The 21,771-nt window shown below is 40.0% G+C and overlaps 1 protein-coding gene across 3 annotated transcripts in view; it reads right to left on the bottom strand.

Moving 5' to 3' along the window:
• PARD3B (par-3 family cell polarity regulator beta) overlaps positions 1–21,771 on the bottom strand; it is a 432,753-nt gene that overhangs the window by 126,889 nt on the left and 284,093 nt on the right. For all 3 annotated transcript variants that reach the window (XM_042783978.1, XM_042783979.1, XM_042783980.1), the window contains 2 exons: positions 19,283–19,489; positions 18,056–18,290 (listed from right to left, as the gene is read on the bottom strand). In XM_042783978.1, the coding sequence (XP_042639912.1) occupies positions 18,056–18,290; positions 19,283–19,489 (442 nt within the window). The remainder of the gene's footprint in view (positions 1–18,055; positions 18,291–19,282; positions 19,490–21,771) is intronic.

The following is a 21,771-nucleotide window of genomic DNA, read 5'->3' as shown; positions in this document are numbered from 1 at the left end:
TAATTCTCCTACACCCTTACAACCCAAAGGAAAAAAGTGTTAGCCACAACTTTATACCGGTTTACTTCAATCTCACAGCTGTACATACCCGGGAACTTTGCGGGTCTCATCCAGTACAAGACTTCCATGAAGTTCAGCAAGCTTTGACTCAGGCCTGGAAAATTTTGCCACAAAGTCACTACACGTTTGTATTCCTGTGGTTTAAGACCAATCCATATCTCCTGGAAACATCTGCTATTTTTTAGTTCAGGAAGACTGACAAATTCCAGGATGCTCTCCATTATTTTGAAATAACTGTTGGTTATTTAGGTTTTTGAAACCCTTCCTTCTGAGGACTCTGCTCTGCCTCAGTTGGTATTTCTATCTCATTTTCTGCAATCAGGTCTGATCACTTGTGCAGCTGATCCCTATTCTTTCCACTTTTGCCATGAAACGATAAACATTTTTACCCTCAATCTCATTGCTGGTCATGCAAATTTAGTCTGAGCTTCTGGAATTTAAATGCACAAATGTTAGCTGTGCTTCAAAAGAAACATGATATAAAACCTGCTTGTTACAGTGTTCTCCCAGCTTGTTTTGTTCTGTGTTTCAGAACTGCTACAGTATATTGACTTTGATAAAGTTTTGTTTTTTCAAGAGACCAACACAATTATTAGAAGTCCAAGTTCCAAAATGGACAGATACTGAACTGAAACTGCTGTATTAAAGGTCTATAATGATCTTTCTCTGCTCAGCCAAATGGATTGTCATCTGTGTGGATTCAATGCAGCTTGACTGTGCCATTCAATACAATTGATCACAAGATGCTTTTATAGGGCATTTGGTTATCCTTGAAATTTGGTACCCAGGGGTCCTGGAAAATGGCCACAGCTTGAACTGTTCTTCAGTGAATACCTTTCTCTATAGCTCATAGTAAAATTGTTCCTCTTATCTTGCTCCTAAAATTCCCTGTCGCATTCAGAGAAATTCCATCTAAGCCCCACTGTCTTATTTTTGGTAGCAACACCCACTTGGTAATTTTAATTAAACCTCATGACTTCAATTATCTGTATGCAGACACTATATCAATTTAAGTTGCTTTCTAGGTTTTTTTTTTCCTCCTCCCTGATGTTTTACTTTGGTCTCCCTCTCTTTTGTTTAATTGGCCTTTGAAACTGGGTCCTTGAGAAGGCTACCAACCACAATTTGGGTTTATTTTTTTTTTTATTCCTTTTTAAAGCTCATTTTAAGTCAATATTTACAAACAAAGTGATAACCTCATGCTTCAGTGCTTCATTTACAATTTTCTCCTTTTACCTTATAAACTAGCATGACATTTTATGCAACCAATTTAATTTTGTATTTTTCCTCCTCCTCTGATCACTGCTATATATGAAATTTCCTATGATTTATATTACAGATTTCTATATCAACCTTTATATTTGCAGACTTGTTTTAGGTCTGTATTTGCTTGCATGGTGGTTATTAAACATAAACCTAGATGTTCAACATAATTTTCCATTTAGCTTTTTGAAATCTTAAGGATGGAGCTGGTTTAACACTGCTGGACAACATAAAACGTTAACCTTCCTAGAGAAGGATTTCTCTCTACAGAAGAGAGTGGTCCCAGTTTCAATCTGACTGGCATTTTCTAAATACAACACACAAGAATATTCACAAGGAAATCTGCTTGAGTTAATGACAGCCCAAATTTATCAAGGTGTCATCTACCTGGAACAACTACACACCAGAAGTTTCTATTGAGCTTTAATGATTGTGCAAAGACATTACAATATTACTGCAATAAATATGGTATCAAAGCCAACAGAAACCAAAGCTATCACAGGCAAGCAGCCTCATGAGAGCGACTTAACCTTTGACCAGTAAATTTGATCTATTATAGGCAATTTGTGTCCCAAGGTACACAGTGAATGTCTGATGTACACAAAATAAACAAAGACTGAGAAAGACAATAAACTGACAGCCAAGATCAACAAATGGTCTTGGTATCCCATGAAGCCATTAATACAATACTCAGTTAAACAAGCTTTTTTCCAGATGTGAGCTGTTTCAACATGTTTGAGTGCCTCTGTGTCCTTGAGAAAATGAGTGAGATATATAGTGACGTGACAAGATTATTCTACTGTAAAGGAGCTCCTTTTAGTTTATGTAGCCCTTAAGCACCTCCTTGTTTCCCTCCCCTAGAGTATTTATAGTACTCAAACACGTAAATCCACCACCTCCTCTACTAACCTTTTGCTGTTCTCATTATAGAGACAGGAACAGCCTGTCGAAGAAAGAGACCAAGCCTTTTATTTGATATTCTGGAAATTAATTATAAAATACTTCAAAAGATTTATGTGCTAATCCACCAGTTCCATAAAAATACAAGAATATAGGTAACAGCTTAAAATAGCAAAGATCAAAAAATCTGAGTTTCCATTTGTGATGCGTGAATTATATATACACACAGAATCTATATACATAGTCAACACACTTCTCAAAAGATTTACCTACATATTTTAATTTTAGTTTCACTGTAGCCTTTTACTATGGTGTGAATGCATTGTTTTAATAAAGATCTAGAGCAAGAAAGACAGAAGCATATATAATACAGATGTAGTTTATTGCTTTGCTGTGCTGGATTGAGGCCTGAAGAAGTTATTAAACTGCTGAGGTAAATCTTAAGTTAACTATTTAGTTATTCTGAACCTCTATCATTACTTTTTGGTTTTTTTCCTACTCTCAGACTGCTGCTTACTTCTCTTTCATTTCTTTCCTTTTTTTCATTTTTTTTTTTTCCTAATCTTCCCCAGTGAAAGATCATCTTGTCTGTGTTCCACTTTCAATTGCATACAAGTATATGGACAGCAGTTTATGGTATAATTTAAGTTTTCTGCAGCAGGTCTAGGGCCAGTAGTGATCTTTCTTCCCACTATGACAGGAACATCATCTTTCAATTTCTTTAAACTCTAGCCTAAAACCAAAAAAGATTAAACTCATTCTCTCCAATCTGAATACTCCCACAAGACAGAGGAAGCTGGTATTTAAACCAGAATAAATGTTAAGGATGAACTAAATAAATATCCTGCTACCGGAAATTTTTTTGTTAGCATACTTTAGACTGCCTTAAACTTGGTATCCTTCTAATTAGACCACTAGAGCACATATCTTGTATGAGTATGGCTTCCTTCCTCCCCTCCAAGCATGCAGAAACATGTAAGTCTGTAAAACACTGAAATATCTCTACAACACAGATTTTTAATAGTAATTTCCATGCAGGAAATGCAATAAAACCGAATTTGCTTTATTACAGCACTGAGGACTAAAGCCAGTATCCACTCAGAATTAGCAAGCTTGCATGCCAAATCAGTTTTCACCACTCACTGAGTGCAACATAGTTCACAGGCGAATCAACAAATTATGCAGTTTACAGAGAACCAGCACCATAGGATTTACAGGTCTCACTGTGGTCTTACAGAACATCGTCAGCATTCATACTACAGACACATAAATACAACTTCCACTTTGTAATTACTGAAATTAGCAAACATCTCACATGTAGGAACAAAGCAGCTAACACTACTGTTACAGGCAGAGAGAATTCAAAGCAGATCTATACCTAGAAATTTCTCTACATATCTTCCCAAACCACTTCAGTGCAGAGCTCCCGGGTCTCTGCCTGTGCCTGCATGCAGCACCCTCCATTGCTGCAGGTGACTGATGGTTTGGGAAGCAATGAATGACAGCCAAGCTAAAATAGCCTAAATAGGAATTAATTAAGAAAAAGATCATAGAATTATAGAATGGTTTGGGTTGGAAGGGACCTTAAAGATCATCTAGTCCCAATCTCCTGCCATGGGCAGGGACACCTTCCACTAGACCAGGCTGCTCAAAGCCCCGTCCAGCCTGGCCTTGAGCCCTTCCAGGGAGGGGGCAGCCACAGCTTCCCTGGGCACCCTGTGCCAGTGCCTCACCACCCTGGTATTAAAGAATTTATTCCTTACACCTAATCTAAACCTACCCTCTTTCAGTTTAAAGCAATTACCCCTTGTCTTATCACTGTATGTCCTTGTAAAAGGTCCCTCCCCACATTTTCTGTAGCCCCCTTTAAGTACTGGAAGGCCACTGTAAGGTCTCCCCAGAGCCTTCTCTTTTCTGGACTGAACAACCCTAACTCTCTCAGCCTGTCCTCATGTGGGAGGTGCTCCAGACCCCTGATCATCTTTGTGGCCTCCTCTGGACTCGCTCCAACAGGTCCATGTCCTTCTCATGCTGGGGGCCCCAGAGCTGGACACGGTACTGCAGGTGGGGTTTCACAAGAGTGAAGTAGAGAGGGAGAATCAGCTCCTTTGACCTGCTGGCCACACCTCTCTTGCAGCACAGGATACAGCTGGCCTCTTGTCAACCAACACCCCCAAATCCTTCTCTGCAAGACTGCTCTCAATCTACCCACTGCCCAGCCTGTATTTGTGCTTGGGATTGCCCCAAATCATGTGCGGGGCCTTGAATTTGGCCTTGTTGAACTTCATGAGGTTTGCATGGGCTCACCTCTCAAGACTGTCTAGGTCCCTCTTGATGGGGATCCCTTCCCTCCAGCGTATGGACTGCACCGCAAAGCTGGGTGTTGTTGGCAAACTTGCTGAGGGTGCATTTAATCCCACCGTCCATGTCACCAACACAGATGTTAAACAGTGCCAGTCTCAACACCAACCCCTGAGGAACACCACTTGTCACTGCTCTCCACTTGGACATTAAGCCATTGACTGCAACTCTCTGAGTGTGATCGTCTAGCCAATTCCTTATCCACCAAGGAGTCCATCTAACAAACTCATGTCTCTCCAATTTAGAGACAAGGATGTTGTGTGGAACAGCATCAAATGTTTTGCACAAGTCCAGATAGATGATGTCAATTGCTCTTCTCTTATCCACCAACACACCAGTGCTGCAACCCTGTTGTAGAAAGCTACCAAATCTGTCAGGACCAACTTGCCCTTAGTGAAGCCACGTTGGCTGTCACCAACCACCTCCTTATTCTCTATGTGCCCTAGCATAGTTTCCAGGAGAATCCACTCAATGATTTTGCTGGGCACAGAGACGAAACTGACTGGCCTGCAGTTCCCTGGGTCTTCCTTTTTATAAATGGGGGTTATGTTTCCCCTTTTCCCATCAGCAGACACTTCACTGGACTGCCACGACTTCTCAAATATGAGGGATAGTGGATTAGCCACTTCATCTGCCAGTTCCTTCAGGGCCGGCAAATTCATCTCAACAGGTCCCATGGATTTGTTCACCTTCAAGTTCCTTAGATGGTCTCAAACCTTATCTTCTCTGACAGTGGGTGATTCTTCATTCTCCCAGTCCCTGCCTTTGCCTTCTGCGTCTTCAGCACTGTGGCTGGAGCACTTGCTGGTGGAGCCTGAGACCAAAAAAGTCATTAAGTACCTCAGATTTCTCTATGTACTAGGTAAGAAGGTCCCTCATTTCCTTCTGGAGAGGGCCCACATTTTCCCTAGTCTTCCTTTTGTCACCCACATACCTACAGAAGCTTTTCTTGTTGCCCTTGACATCCCTGGACAGATTTAATTCTAACAGGGCTTTAGCTTTTCTAACCTGACCATGACTGCTTGGACAATTTCTCTGTATTCCTCCCAGGATACCTGTCCTTGCTTTCACCTTCTGTAGGCTTCCTTTTTGTGTTTGAGCCTGTCCAGGAGCTCCTTGTTTATCTGTGTAGGCCTTCTGGTGTTTTTGCCTGAGATGCATTGCTCCTGAGTTTGGAGGAGTTGATCCTTGAACACTGACCAGCTTTCTTGGGTCCCTCTTTGCTCCAGGGCTTTATCCCATGCTACTCTGCCAAGCAGATCCCTGAAGAGGCCAAAGTCTGCTCTTTTCCTGAAGGCCAGGGTAGTGGGTTTGCTGTGCGCCCTCCTCGCTGCCCTAAGGATCTTGAACTCCCCCATTTCATGGTCACTGCAGCCAAAGCTGCCCTTGAGCTTCACATTCCCCACCAGCCCCTCCTTGTTGGTGAGAACAAGGTCCAGCATAGCACCTCTCCTTGTTGACTCCTCTATCACTTGGAGAAGGAAGTTAGCATTAATGCATTCCAAGAACCTCCTGGATTGCTTATGCCCTGCTGTGTTGTCCCTCCAACAGATATCGGGGTGGTTGAAGTCCCCCATGAGGACCAGAGATTGTGAATGTGAGGCTGCTCCTATGTGTCTATAGAGGACCTCATCCGCTCGGTCTTCCTGGTCAGGTGGCCCGTGGCAGACACTGACTACAACATCACCTGTCCCTGTCCTCCCATTAATTCTGACCCATAAGCTCGCGTTTTGCTCATTATCCATCCCCAGGCAGGGCTCCATGCACTCCAGCTGGTCACTGACATAGAGGGTGACAACCCCTCCTCATCTCCCCTGCCTGTCCTTCCTAAAGACCCTCTATCCTTCTATTCCAATACTCCAGTCATAGAAGCCATCTCACCAAATCTCTGTGATGCCAATAAGATCGTGCATGTGTGCGCACATCTAGCTCCCCTTGATTATTCCCTGTGCTACATGCATTTCCCGAGAGGCATTTAAGTTGGGCCCTCAATGAAGCTGATCTACTGGCTGGGATTCTTTTGTGCTGCTCTTCAGGTACTCTCCTGTTGACCTGTGATCCTTCTTCAGGCTCTGGACATCTGTTGCTGACACTGGCATCAAACTGGGAGGACTGGGATGGATTGAGGTTTGCCACCCCCAGCAACTTTAGTTTAAAGCCCTCTTCACCAGCTTGACAAAAGGTGGGGCAGAGATCTTCAGAGATGAAGAGGTACATTAACCTACTGCAGCACTTACACCCATAATAATTTGCCTTTTTAAAGGAAAGAAATAATTGCTAATTTCTTCTTGAGTAGTTTAGATCAGGTCACTCACTCTCCAGTGTGTATATATATACTAGTCATAGTAAAAATGATCTGCAGCTGTATAGTCTAAACTTTTTTCTCAAGAGCAGTGCAGTTTGGTTTTGTGAAATCTTCATGTTTTGACAAAGTTTTTATATTAAGAATTGTATTTTACAGTGCAGACTACACCAAAACAGACAAAAATCAGTAATTTAAAAACATGTATTGCTAAGAAGACTTAATGAATGAAAGTGAGCTTCCTTGACAGTCCTTCCTCACTATTTGTTAAAGAGTTTGAACAATTCAAGAGCATGTGAATGGAAACAAGCACTTTCAAATGCAGAAGAGGATATGGAAAGCATATCTGTGGGGGTGGGGAGAGGAAAGCTAACTTCTTTGAATTGTTTATTTCCTCAATCTAATTTTAATTAAAACCAGAACATTAGGATGTCTGTTATACGAAGCTACTGTAATAGAGATTTCCACATTAGAGAATAAAAAGCTAAACAAAAAGACGACAGAGGTAGAATGAACAGTGCCCAACTCATTACTCACTAGGGTTCTTTGGCTAGAAGGAAAATAGCAGACAACAGTGGTGGCCTTCTGTCACCAGAAAATAGCTTTACAATTCTATTTACACATTATTGCCAACCAACCCGATAACCTGGGGTTAGTGTGAGGCCAGGTATTCACTACTTTGAAATAAGGGACAACGAATGGCACAGGCATACAGTTCACTACTTCAAACTCAATACTGAAGTTAAATGCTAAAGAACAATAGCAGATACTTAGTGGCCTGTGTATCTTGTACTACATATATACAGAGAGACAGACAATTTTTCACTTGGTGAGTCAAACTTTAAGACTTGTATTTCTTTTTTTAAATTCCTAAGCCAGTGGTGACACGTATTTCATATATATATACACACACCGAGGGTGATAGTTTTTTTCATGTCAGCATTTGGTTAACACTTTATATTTGCCCAGGTTCCTTTCCGTTCATTCTTTACTGTTTCTTCTCGACAATGAAAAAAAAAAAAGAAATAGGACAGAAGTGGGAAGTTGCAAGAACAGAAAGGGAAAAGGGAGACGTCATATTCATTTTCACCAGTGAAAATTATTCAAAGACTTCTAAAGAGTAACATCAAATTCTCTCAAATGCCCCATGTTCAAGCCAAGACCCTACAGATGTCTTTTCCACTGAATGGAGGAAGCAAGCAGGGGAGGGTTACTTCAATGTAAATATTTCTGTGATGGGAGCACTCAATAGAAAAATTAACTTCTACGGTAAACGCCACGCGGCACCATGACTACTGAGAAATTAGAGCAGTTGCTCCTCAGGACAAGGTGCAGAATAGAAGCAACACACATAAAGGGTGGAGCCCAAACTAATGAACTGCGCTAGGCTTATTAGTCAAGACTCTGCATAAGTTGGATGATAGCAAGGACAAGAGAGAGCCCAGGGTGCAGAGTGGGTAGAGAGGAGGAGAAGGCAACGAAGGCAGCAACCTGGTGACAAACAAATGTCGTCAGAGGATGGAGGGCTGGAGGTGGTAAGAAGATGGTGTTAACTCCAGTTAACAGCCGAACGAACATCAATCCTGCACCTTTGCATTCACATCCTAACACATTCCAAAAAAAATGAGGAGAGATGGAGGTAAATGAACACAGTTAAATGTGGTGCAGGGCAGGAAGCTGTAAAGAGCTTTTCTTTCTTACTACTTTCTTACTTACTGGTGGACAAAGATAGAAGGCAAGAGCTAGGCTGGAAAGGATATAAAGCCTTACTTCATCACTCATTTAGTCCTGCCAATGTTCATACACATCATGGAAGTTTTACAGCAGAGGCAAATCTAGGGAAGTTGAAGGGCTATATAAAATACTTTCTGCCCAGACATGTTGCAACATGTTATGTTGCAGTAAGGAGTATGTGACTGAGACAGGCTGGCTAGTAAGTGTTTATGGTTGCTCAAAGCAGTATGCTACCACACTGGTCTGTTAACGCAGACCAAACTGGAAAGGAGACAAAGTTCGTGGGTGTGCTGACAAGGGCAAGTGAGAGTAGTCAGAACAACAACTCAGCAGTGTGATCCACAAGAGAGACTTACAGAATCTGGAAGCAACAGGAGTCCAAGCAGAAAGGGAAAAAACTTCGATTGTGTGGTCAGGTCTTTGGTGTGTTGTGTAAGAAGTGAGCAAGTTTTAGGCACTGCCCTGTTGAATGGGTTTAAGGTTCGCTGAAAGATGACATGCCATGTAGGGGCTTTTGTGAAAGAGGGAAGATGCTGCTAGTTTCCACGATGACAGAGTAAGGACATAAAGAGGAACAATCCTCAGAGAAAAAATTAGTTTGCCCATGTTAAATTTGAAATGACAAATCAATTTTTTCTAGCAAGAAGGCATAAATTCAGCGTAAAAGATAGAAGGTTGACTGTGATTCCAAGGCATTATATTCCAGACCACATTTCTGAAGGTAGGAGTATCTGTAGCTAGGAGGTAGTACAGAGAGGAGGAAGAAACCCCAGTTTGGCACCTCACGCACTAGCAGTAGCAAGAAGCAGTAAGGGTGAGCAACCCAGTATTCTGTCAAAAAGTTCTCAATAGCAGTGAAACAGCAGAAGACTGAGCTTGCAAACTGGGCTAGGTTTGTTTCATATTTCTTTTCCAAAGAGAGAACAGACCAAAGTTTGATAAAAATGGATGGGAAGGTAAGCAATAATGAGACAAGGTTACAAAGAGAATGGAGAGGTGCTATGTGGAAATAAGAAACTGGCCAACAGAAGATTAACAAATGAGAACAGTTGGAATCAACCGAAAAAAGTAAAAGGAAAGACAGTAAGAAGTCCTCAGGGAGAGAAGAAGCAGCCTAGAGATTAGAGGAAAATTAGTTTGAGAAAAATCACACAAAAGCTTACTACTTTTTAATTTTAATTTTCTTAAAAAATAAAACTATTTGCCTGCTATACTTTTACAGAAGTGGCTAAACTAGTTTTTAAATGTATTTATTTTTTAACAGATTTTTCAGAAGAATGATCATACGAAGCAGGGAAATGCTGTTATTTTTATTTGTTATAAGCACAGAGGATAACTTTTGTATAAGGACAACTGTGGCTCAGAGCAGATAAATGAGTTAACCAGTGTCATCCAAAGTATCAGTAGCAGAGCAGGCACTTGAAAGAAAGCCTCTCTCAGACTATTTTCCTATCTCCTAAACCATTTCTTGTCCATTTTCTTTCAAAAATCCTGTGCGGAAAAGAGGAGGGAAGAAAGAGACAGAGTGGTTCAAAGAGGTCATTTTTTTCTGACGCTATCATACTTCATATGCTCTGAAATTGTGACTACCCCAAAAGGAGCTTTGTTCCTTTCATATGTCAGCAAAACAAAAGGTCAGCCTATTGAAATATTGGTCAGGTCTGACTTTCTTCTATTAATAACAAGTAGAGACACATTTTTTAAAGTAATAGTTAAATAAATGGCTACATGTCTGCAATCATTTCAACTTAAAATGTCAACTGGATTTGAGATGCCATGTGCATTTAATCAATGACTCTGCATTATAATATAAATATTACTTTGGTTTGACTGCTTTGTCTGGCATAAATCATAATTCAGTGAGATGAGTACATTTCATTTTCTCTACAGATGGTTGTTAATGGCAATACCTATTAAACTGGCACCTGCCAGCACTTTGTAGTTAAGGAATCTGTCAGGAGCGCCCTTCTGTATAATTTCTCTGTTAATTGTTGTCTCTTCCTCTAGCCCCCCATTTACCAAGTTCATGTTACAAGAACTACTGAAACAGAAAATCAGCACAACTGCTGGGTTTTTACTGTCACAAGGTAGAACTCATACTCCAGACTGTATTCCTCAGCAAAATATACATTTGTTGGTTAAAATGCAGCTCAGGAAACCTGAATTCAAATTCTTGTGGGCATGACTTTAAACCCTCAAGGATCTTTGACCATAATGCATCTGTACTACATACAGAAATACCCAGTGGACCATAACTTATATGGAAAATCTGGAATTCAAGTTTTATCCTCAGGTAAGAGGTAGATTTTATAACAAGTAACAGCCAGCTATAGTGAATGAAGGATAAACACATTGCCACAGTGTTCAGTACTCATCAAGAATACACTTTGCTTTCTATGACTCTTTTTGCAGAAGGTATTTCTTGGGAGAGAGGAGACAGACACTTAGAAAAAATATGCCACCTCCAGAAAAACCTGGAGTTTGCTTTTGTTATAGCAGGTGTGGCATGCACAGAGGTTAATATCGAATACGCAAGAATACATTTAAGTCGACACATCACAGAATTTAGTACACAAAGTTAATCCTCACAAAGAACCCTGACTTTTTTTTTTTTTTTTTTGCTTAGTAATGGCTTAAATAATGATATTTCAACTTGAAGTGAACATGCAACTATTTCACAAAAAGCATGCTCCTTGCAAACAGTTTGTAATTTCCAGTCCTTTTAAATAGTCAGAGGGAACTTTCTCCTCTGATCTGTTAAGTAAATATAAATCTTGTTATCCAAGTTCAGTAATGAGAGTGAGGGGTCTATTCTTCTTCACTGCACTTGCATACATCTAACGTTAATGAGATTTATGCATGCATATTAAAAGGAGAACAGATGCTTAATTAAACAAATAAGCCTTTAGCAGGCAGTCCACATGATCATTTTTAGTACAAAACCCCCTTATTTTGTCTGTTTTACTTTGACTATGAATGCAGCCAAGGAGGAATCAATACAGTGGAGGAAAAGAGAAAGTGATACATGTAAATTGAAGTCTTTGTCTTTTTTTATTTTAAAATACTTGACAAACTTGAGGTACATTAAAGTGATTAGGTACCTCCTCTCCCTCATGCTCTTGTGCTCTTTAAAGGAAACAGGAGTTTTATTTACTAATTTACCTATTTGAAAAGTGGGAATTTTATTAGGCAAAAGGAAATCAAGGCCTCTAAATAACTCATCTGCCTCATTAACTGATTCTGTCTATCAAACACACAGGCATGATCCATCTCAGAACATTTTGCTATTGAGGACAAAAAATTCTAAAATAACTTCAGCCTAATTAAATTATAATTTAATCTAGTCCTGGTTTGTTTTTTTGTTTTTTTTTTTTTTACTCTATCCATGTCCATACTGATTTCCATCATCCTGTGTACATACATTTAAATACATTAAAAAGTTATATACGCTGCCTCTCTCAAGCAAATCACATCTTTATTATTTGCTCTTTCTTCATTATATTGCTAACTTTTCTTCCACAATGCTCAACTTCTCAGGGCAACACAGAGCAGAAAAAAATCTCTCCATAAGCTATCATAGTGCTATACTTAATGGAAGTCAATGTCTGTATATTATGTTATCCACTCTGCAATACCATTACAGGCTCAACAGTGCTGGTTGTAAAAAGTATCATTCTGAGCACAAGGACTATAATAGTAATAATGAAAAAAGGGTCATTTCTGTCTTCCAACTAGAATGAAAAATTAAAATCACTAAGGCACTTAGCTCAAAGGAAAACTGGCAAATTAAGGGGACAAAAAATAAAATATTCATGGCTCATATTGTGAAATGGAAGGTAAATAATTTAAGATGAACTATTATGTGGGAAAGTGCATTCTTTCTGAAGAGGAAAAAGCAAATGTAACTAACACACACATATATAGTCTTACTTCCTGGGCTTGCAGTTACATGTATACATGCACAAATATGCAAGTCATGGTCCACGTGCAGTATTTCTGAGAAACAGACATTTTCTCATCTATTCTAATTTAGAAAATATTTGCTACTGAACTAGTGAAGTCAAGTTGACAAGAATTGCCTTATATGAAGAAGGTTGGGGTTTTTTTCTCCTGAATCCAGCCTAGAAATAAAGACTGAATGAGAGGGTGTTCTCTCAGTGCACTCCAGCAAAACTCTTTACTTTGAGTCACCAATTACATACTTGCTCTTAGATTTTCATACCCCCAAAAAATTATGACTTCAGCCTACTGGTCTCTGCCTGGGGGAGCTACCTATTAAGATGCCATTGATGTGGCTGCAGTCCATTAGCTAACCCATACCCATAAGGCTGAAAGGGCTGTCCAGAACTTTTACGATCAATATCTGGAAAAGGTAGTGAGAGTGCGGTAGACTTATGTTTATTATACACCAGGACTGTAACGACTGCTATGGGATTAGGATACAGAGCAGCATGGCCCAGCAGAGGTCACATTTCCCTGGTGATTTAAAGGTTCAGTCTTTCTCCAACTTAATTTAGAAACCAAGACAAAGCCTGCCTTTGCTAGAAAATAATATTTTGATAGTATTTCAAAGTACAGCAGTGAAATAACTATAGATCACAAATTTAAAATCTGGAGTTCAAAACCTAGCAAACCGAGGAATCATTTATTTATTTTTTTATTAACCTCTTGGTTGGATCAGTTTTGCATTCCCAGTGCTAACTGATAATGCATTTTGCATTAATGCTCAGCATCAGGGATTTTCAATACTCTGCACCAACAGGTTAATTAACCCTTCCAAGCAGCCTGCAGAGCTACCTCACAAGGCTTCTGACAGTTCTAAACCAATGACACTACACGCTACCTTTATTCAAAGGCACAAACATGCCGTTTCACTATAGTGTTTCTCATGAAAATGCAAAACACCTTCAAAAAGAAGTATAGGTAAGCTCATTTGAGGTCCAGCAGTCTCAAGACTCACTGTGCTCTGAAAGAATCAGTCAGCTCCACGTAAGAAAACAGATGAACCAAGAATTGGATGTAGCATCGCTTAATCTTGCCACTGTTATGTATCTGCATAGAACTGAGTATTATTTCTGTTCCAAAAGAATTTCAGCAGAGATGCTAGACCCTGTTTTTTTCCTGAGATTGCTGTACACATGTAGTCACAGCTCCAATAATGAAAGTACTTCATGTAGTTGTTTTCCTGATAGAGAATATCAATTTACTTTGCTGTCTGTTGTCTACTGGTGGGTTGTTTAGTGAGTTGTGATGGTACAAATGTGCCAGAAAACATCAGAAAGCAAAATCTAATGCTGCTTAACCAATGTTACTTACAAACATTTAACAGAGTCCACTTCTGTTGTTCTTTGGACAGCACATATACACATCCAGTACTAAGGCAGGCAATATATGCATCAGAACTGTCCAAACAAGTAAACAAACACTGTCCAGTCTGCATCACAGCAAAATAGTACTTTGGACTATAGAGACGTAATTAATCAGTAATAACCAGTGTCATCTGCATTTCAAATCTCCAGTATATTAACATACTTTGCTCCAAGTGCCACAGTCATTAAAATGCTGCAGCCAAGAGTTCCAGTTAATACTGGGTGAAACAAGAGGACTTTTTAAAAAACAATGATTAGATAAATAAAAGCATGACTGCTTGATGGTCTCCCTGAATCATAAATCACCTAAATAAAGCTTCAATCCAGGAAAATCTTAGCAGGAAAGCAATCATTTTTTTTTTTTTTTTTTTTTTTTTTTTTGTATGTGTAAAAAAAGACCAGGAACTACAAGTAAATAGCAGCTGAGCAACAGATGAGGCACTAAGTGAAATCTGTTAGCAACTGCTAACAGCTTTGCTATTTTCTGTTGTTAATTTAAAAAAAAAAAAAAAAAGTAAAAAACCCAATGCAGTAGCAATTCCAATATGTTCAAAAATCTCAGATGCAAAAGACTAAAGCTCAATGCTTCTTGTACTACAGATAAATACTTGGGTTTGGTTTTAATATCTTTAAATGCTTTGTTATTGATTATGAGGTAGAAATAAGCCAATTCACATGGACATACTATCAAGATAAAACTTGTTATAGCTGTATATGTGACCCAGCAACTATATCACAAAAATCCCACCATAGACAAGTGTGACTTTCCAGCAGCTGCTTTAGCTTCAAATTCTACTTTCCTTTGTCCTTTACACCTGATCCCCAGTCATTCACCAGAAAGTGCATGTGTCTTAATTAGCACTGAGCTTTCTGGCAAAATCTCAGAATGTTTTCATTGTCCTTCTGGTCCTGGAGCTTTCACCACAGATGATTATTTCCTACTTAACCCAATCTTGACATGGGTTCATCAAGTCTGTTTTCCTGTTTGGATACATCTACACAGCACAGCAGAACTATGCAGGCACAGCTAAAATAGCTCTGAACAAAGCAGCCCACAAATCACAAACAGTATGAATGTATCAGTGTGGGGTTCCAGCTCTTGGTAGGATCAATTAGGTACATGGCTGCAGTCATTGGACTAGTTCAAAAAATTCGCCCAGTCCCAAGAAGATATATCCTCTTCCTACTCCTGCCAGTTACTTCCTTAATTTCTTTTCTCTTGGGTCTTTCTCTCCTGTCAGTCTAGCAGGGGCTCTGTTCCTAGTTCCTCATTTTGGTGGTCTCCCACATGGGGGGACCACAGTACAACTACCACCATATCTACAAAAGGCACTCTACAGATTCCCTCTTTATCCAGCTTTCTGCTCCCTTATGGTGTTTTCATTTCTAATGCCTCCTACGGCAGGTTCCCCTTCCAATTTAAACTCAGTATGTCAAAAACTCATCTCATCTCTGTTTCTAAATACTTCTCTCTACTTCTCTCTCTCTTAAACTACCAAGAATTAGTAGTCACCTTGCCTGCTGCAGAAGCTCACAACTTTGTCGTATTCAGCTTCTCTCTTTTCTTCCACAGATGTTCTACCAATAAAACATGCCAGTTTCATCTCCACAATGTCATGAAAAATCTGGCTGTTTCTTTCCATCCGTGCTGTTAAAATACTTGATTATTCAAACCTTCTTACTGCAGTAGCCTCCTCCCTAACCCTCCAGACACTCACCCCTCACTCTTCACATCAGTGCAAAACTCCAGTTTGAAAAATACCCCTTGAATTTAGTATTTAGTCAGTATTTGACCCCTTCTAAGTTCTGCCATTAGTCTCCCATTATTTCTTTTAAAAACATTCAGATTGTTTCTGTTTTTCATGTCAGCCACAGCAGTTTCTCCTCAAAAAAATACCAGCCTGTTTTTTCTCATTTTGAGCAGGACAAACAGTCCCCAATTCTCGTTCTTCTTCAATCTTTACAGGTCATTACCCTTCTTTCACTTGTAGCATGGCTGTGATTCCCTAGGACTCTCACCTTCTCAGGAAGGAATTTATTTTCAAGAACAATTTTTATAAATTTAGAAAGAAACACTGATGAGGACATCGAACCGCTAAAAACCTCCCAGCTGAACTGTTAGCTCTTACAAACAACTCCTCCCCTGTTCATTATAACCTGTTGCTTCCATCTTTGTGGCTTTGTAGAGATTTTCAATGGTGTGGGATAGAAACTCGCATTCTGTGCTGCCATACAGATAAATAAATACTATTGACAATTATGGTCTGCTGGAAAGATTGTAATTCTAAATAAAAAGTAAGCATATGAAAAGAACAGATGTATAAAGCTCATGTACAACCAAAATGTGAAATATATTCTGAAAAAGGGATTCACTAAAAATGGTAACCTATTGTTCCCAGCTTTGCATATTGATCATTGTCATATTTTTTTGTCAACTACAATTGCTTGTTTTGGATTCTGATGTCATCCCATGTTCTTTCTGGCTCAGGCATCACACCCCCGTAAGTCTTTACACTTCAAACTTCGAATATGCCAGTGATATATGAAACAGAATACTTGTGCTTTTGTCAGACCTCTGTGTCACTCTCTTCCTCTTCCAACAGCCCTATTCATGCCAAAGAGTTAAAAAGAAGAATGAAAATACACAAGAGACTTGTTGAAGTCACCCTCCTAATTATTCAGTGTTTTGAGTACTGTTTCATGTTAAGCCCTATTTCTTTAAGCAGTATGAACACAAACGCTGAAGCAATGCACAGGTCTGAACCAATGCACAGGTGTGAGTATGCGCTATGCGCCGCCTCAGCATTCCTAACGAGCCCCATTTGAATGCAGACTGGTATGCCCAGGCACCTTCACCTTACAAACACTAACAAGTGTTGAAAGGATGGAAATTTGGCACATAAGCATGCCTGTATATTTTTGACAATATCTCGATAGTGTTCAAAAGTTGATAGGACAGTTTTGAGGATTCCTATTGATGATACATGGAAGAAAGTCAGCTAAATCCTTCCATGTCAGGGTAACACAAGCCATTCGACTCCAGAGGATATATCAACAGAAAGCTGCAATGAGAATTCATATTTCACTGTCCTAATAAATATCATTGTAAGTGAATGATCTTGTAGCTGAATTTCTTAGATTACTAGTTAAATGTATCTTTGCCTAAGCACTGATTGTGGCTTTTGTACGTATCTGGCTTGTCTACAACACAGCATGCTCAGAAACACCAGTAGACTCCTAAAACTAACATTAAGTTTTCAGTGCCGCAAGCAACTGCATGGTCATACAGTCTAATCTCCTCCAGGTGACCATTAAATTTAATTCACATACTCTACATTAATTGCAATGATCTACTTAAATGTAAACACTTTAATCCTCCATAGAGTAAACAGGTACCAGAGGCAGCAATGATACCAACCAGAGTGTCTACCGTACCAAAGGCTCCAGCAATAGCAAGGATATGGCCTGAAGAACTTTGTCTAATCTCTGATGATTCCAGAGATGCAAAACCAACCAATAGCCATGGAAGAAATGCAAACACTTGCAAGTTGGGCAGGGAGCATGGTGAGCTTTTGTCCAAGGCAAGCAGTGGCTGAAGCTGTGAAGCAAAGATTTTATCACAGCTAGTGGTTTTCAGCAACTGCAGATGTTACTAGACTGTTTACAGTAACACAAGCAATCCTGCTCTCCCAAGGCTTGTGAAGGAAGCAGATAAGCAAGGGAAGAGAAGGTGAAGGTCTGAGTGTGGGAGTGGGTCGCGTATTACTCAGAAATATTCCCCACAAAGCCTTCCCACCAACACACACTTGTTTTTAGCCTGAAACCTTGATTCTTTTCTGACATATGGGAATGAATTTCAAAGGCACAAAAATACATTTTGTCTGCCAAATGTCTTCTGCCTCAGCTACAAGTTTGGTGTAAAAGTATAAACTGCTTTCTTTTTAAATAACATAAACATTATTTTGAGTCCAAGTGAAATAATATTTCCATTACTTTATGAGAGTATCAGTTGTTCCCTACATTAGAATGAGAATGGGTGGCTGTTTTGCTTTGTAAAATGCCATACCTCAACATGACACCAAAGCCTTTCTTCTTTTTCTTTTCTGGATCTTCATTTTCTTCCTTCCTTTTCTTCTCCTTGATTTTAGATTTGCCCTTTTCCTTCTTCTTCTCTTTCTCTCTGTTTTTTTTGTCTTTTTTTGCTTTGGTTTCTGCATCTTCTGTTTCAGTGTTCCCTGGAGGGGTAGATTCCATGTTCTGAGCTTCTTGACCAGAGTGAGAGCTCTTATCAGAGAAACCATCTGCACAGAATGAAAAAGCAGCAGTGAGGATGGCTAGGGGCCACCAAAATGCAAACACATGAAATACAGTATGAGTGTCTACTAAGTGCTTAAATGACTCACTCATTTACTCATTTAATTGAGTAATTTAAAAAAGCAGTCTAAACATATCTAGTGAATTCAAGCAGATTTCTATTGTAAATTAAATACAGAGTTATTTTAGTGACTTGTTTGCTAGTTATTATTCCTGATACAAAAATCCTGACATGGTAAAACACTATTTTATTTGAAATCTAGCTTGTTAACCTCCATCAGCTCGAGAAAACTGACATACTGGGATACAAACACTGTGAGCTTACTTCAACAAGTGATTCTGGCAACTGACATAACCAATCTATGTAACAAAATGATTTCATTCACTCCCTGGAATCTTTCTATTTTAATGGTTGAACAAGAAATAGATAAACTGTTCTGTCTGGTTGGAGAAGAGCTGTGTTGTTTCTATTTGGGGGGCTCAGGATCCAAGCACAGTTTTTATGCTTCATGCTAAAGGAGACATATTTCCAGACTGGGGTCTGTAAGCCCATGGTGACAGAATGAGCAGCAGGGTGCTATCAATACACTCTGCCTTGTCTATAACAGGAAACAAATTTCCTGGTTGGAGAAGCGGGAATTGCAGACAGCTCTGTAAAACAAGCAAGATAATTTTTAATGTAATCTGAAGAAGGCAGCTGCTTCTTGAAGTTGAAAAATATAATTATTTAAGGATTGAGTTCTAAATCCTCCAACTCACCCTTGCCCCAAAGGAGATCAGTGAAGGACTTTACACTAAACCCAGTCAAGGTTGGATGGGGTATTGCAAAGACAGCTCTATTCAGTGGAAGACAGGAGGAGCTTTTAAAATGTGATCAACTTCAATTGGACTAAATCACTTGCTTATGTGCTTTATTGAGTTGGCCTTCAGCAGTGCTAAGTGAAGGTGGCTCCCTCCGTAAGTGCCATTAGCAACATACCCTCTTCTCCATCTTCAGGCCCATCGTATGATTTGTCAATGGCAGCTCGGAAACTCTCATTACACCCCCGACCACGGACCACATGAGGCCTGGGTCTGTGAAAAGGGAGTTCGTTCTTCCTAACTTCAGCCACAGCCGTCTGAAGACTCTCAAGAGAACTGGACTTCTTCAGTCCCAGAGTAGGACCAAAATCTTTGCCAGAGGAGTCTGGAAAACAAATATGTTAGCTTTTATACCTAAAACCACAAAGAGAAATTAAACTGGTCAGACACATTTAACTGTGTACTTTATTACTTGGGGCCTTTGAAATAGTAAGCAATCAATGTAATTTGTTCTAAAAATAACATCAAGTTAAACCTAGTTCAGTATATATCCCTGCTCAGACTTGGAGGGAATGGCATATAATTTACAGACCTGACAACAGTGATGGGCAATAGCTGGCTTGCTCTGTGTTACTTTAAAGCCCGCACCAGTGATAAAGATGGGGTTGCTTCATCCCCCTTTGACAGTGATGTCCAACTGGACACTGCTAACAGTCTCAAGGAGAACATTATCCTTAGACTCACAAAACCAAACTCTACTACACAACAAGAGTTGTTTTTTCGAATGAGTCAGGTTGTATGAACGGTTGATATTTTCAAACACATTTCTCCTGTGAGAAGATATTATTAGTTCTCTCACAGCCTTATCCAACCCTTTTCTTCAAGTTGAAACTGGTGCTATATCAACATACAGAGCAGGTTTTTCAAGAAACAAGTATTTCCAGCAAAGTAGGGGTTAACATAAATGATGTTGCTGCCTCTTCCTTTGTTTATAGGCATAAGAAAGCACTTCATACAAAAAAGAGCAAATACCTTCCCAGTCTCTCAAACCTTTCCTCTCTTTGAATGCTTGACTATCTGACCTTAGAAAGGCTTTTTTTTGTGGTAGCATTAGTGTTAATTAGCATTAATGTGATAGTAAAATAGGTAAAGAAAAAAGTTCAATGAATACATGCATACCAATCAATGAAGAAATTTACAGCTTAATTTAGAAGCCTTTGTAGCATCTACTTAGTTTTTGTATGGCAAACCAGTAAATGTGGCATACAGACCCTGAGGAAGAGATTTTGCCTTGCAATATGCCTTCCGTCTTTGAGAACCACAAATGCTTTTGTTTTCAACTTTTAAATGATACTAATGCAAGCAACAGGAGAATATAAGAACAGAAGACCTTCACATACATGTCCATATACTGTCATGCCTGAAGAAATTCAAGGATCACAGAAAAGACAGGTATGTTAGTATTATATGTTGTGATTTTGGCAATCCTAGAGTGCAGGTATTTCTGAACAAAACGGTGTGACCAGTGAATTCTTAAAAGGAAAAAAGCTAAGAATTGTCACCAAACAGACTCATCAGTAGTGTCTAGATAAAGCAATTTACACTTCCATTACCTGCAGACCGATATGTAGCTGAAAATAAGGTTGGGTGGGGTGTGTATGGAGACAAACAAGTCTAAGGGAAGCCTGGTTGCTCCCTCACACAGTGTAGCCTTCTTTTGTTCCCTAATTGCCATTCTGGAGACTAACATTATTACCAAATTAGCAACTGCTAAAATGGAGTTAGAGCAATGACTGGCATACAACATAAAGGTTCTTAAAATCACTAAAAACTGGTGCATTAATAAGAGGCACTGTAATGCCTATCTCAGGCTGAGGAGCAAAAACAAGGGAAGCATAATCCCTGTAAAAGGCAGCAAAGTGAAAGCCACTCTGATCAGCAGAGAAAAAGCTTTATTGTTTTTTGGTCAGCAAAGAGCTCTGATGGCTTGCTTTCACAGAAGAGAGGGCACAGTGGTAAATCTGGCAGAGCGTGGCAGGCTGCAGCGGCGCGGGGGGAGCGGAGCTCTCGGCCAGGCTGGGTCGCAGGCCTCGGCCGAGGGCTGCCCGCGGGGAGGTAGGCCGAGGCACGCCGAGGCTATGGCTCCCGCCGCCGTGGGCAGCAGGCACCCAGGGCCTACAAACCAGTGCCTGTGGAGCCCCGGGGAGGGGTGTCCACCGGGGATGGTCGCGAGGTGACTTACGGTGCTGTCTGCAAGGAAGCAGCGTCCGCACCCCACCTCCAGAAGCAGGCGGTGCAGTTTTGGTGCAGGGCCACCGCTCTGCATGGCTGCGGGCATCGGCCGGCACCCATTGCTTGGGGAGGTTCGGCTGCCAGGGCTGACTTCCAGGCTGCTGCAGCTACCCAGCTACCTGAAATCGCGGTGTCAAAAGCCAGCGCAAAGGTGTTTATATACACATCCCAGTACAAGCTGTACTACATTAAAGTACAGCCCTAAACTGTATTACCTGAAAAAAAAAGTCTCAGGTTAAATGCCAGTTAGAGCCTGTCTTACATAAAGCTAAGCCAATTACTCAGGCTGGAATACTACTCTTAAGGCATTAATGTCATTACTAAGAAAATCCAAGCCAATACATAAGGTTTAGAGCGACACACTCAAATGTTACA

The sequence above is a fragment of the Tyto alba genome, unplaced genomic scaffold, assembly GCF_018691265.1.
Source record: "Tyto alba isolate M040663 unplaced genomic scaffold, T.alba_DEE_v4.0 Super-Scaffold_7, whole genome shotgun sequence".
Classification (NCBI taxonomy): domain Eukaryota; kingdom Metazoa; phylum Chordata; class Aves; order Strigiformes; family Tytonidae; genus Tyto; species Tyto alba.
This window is presented reverse-complemented; position numbering and strand designations above follow the sequence as displayed.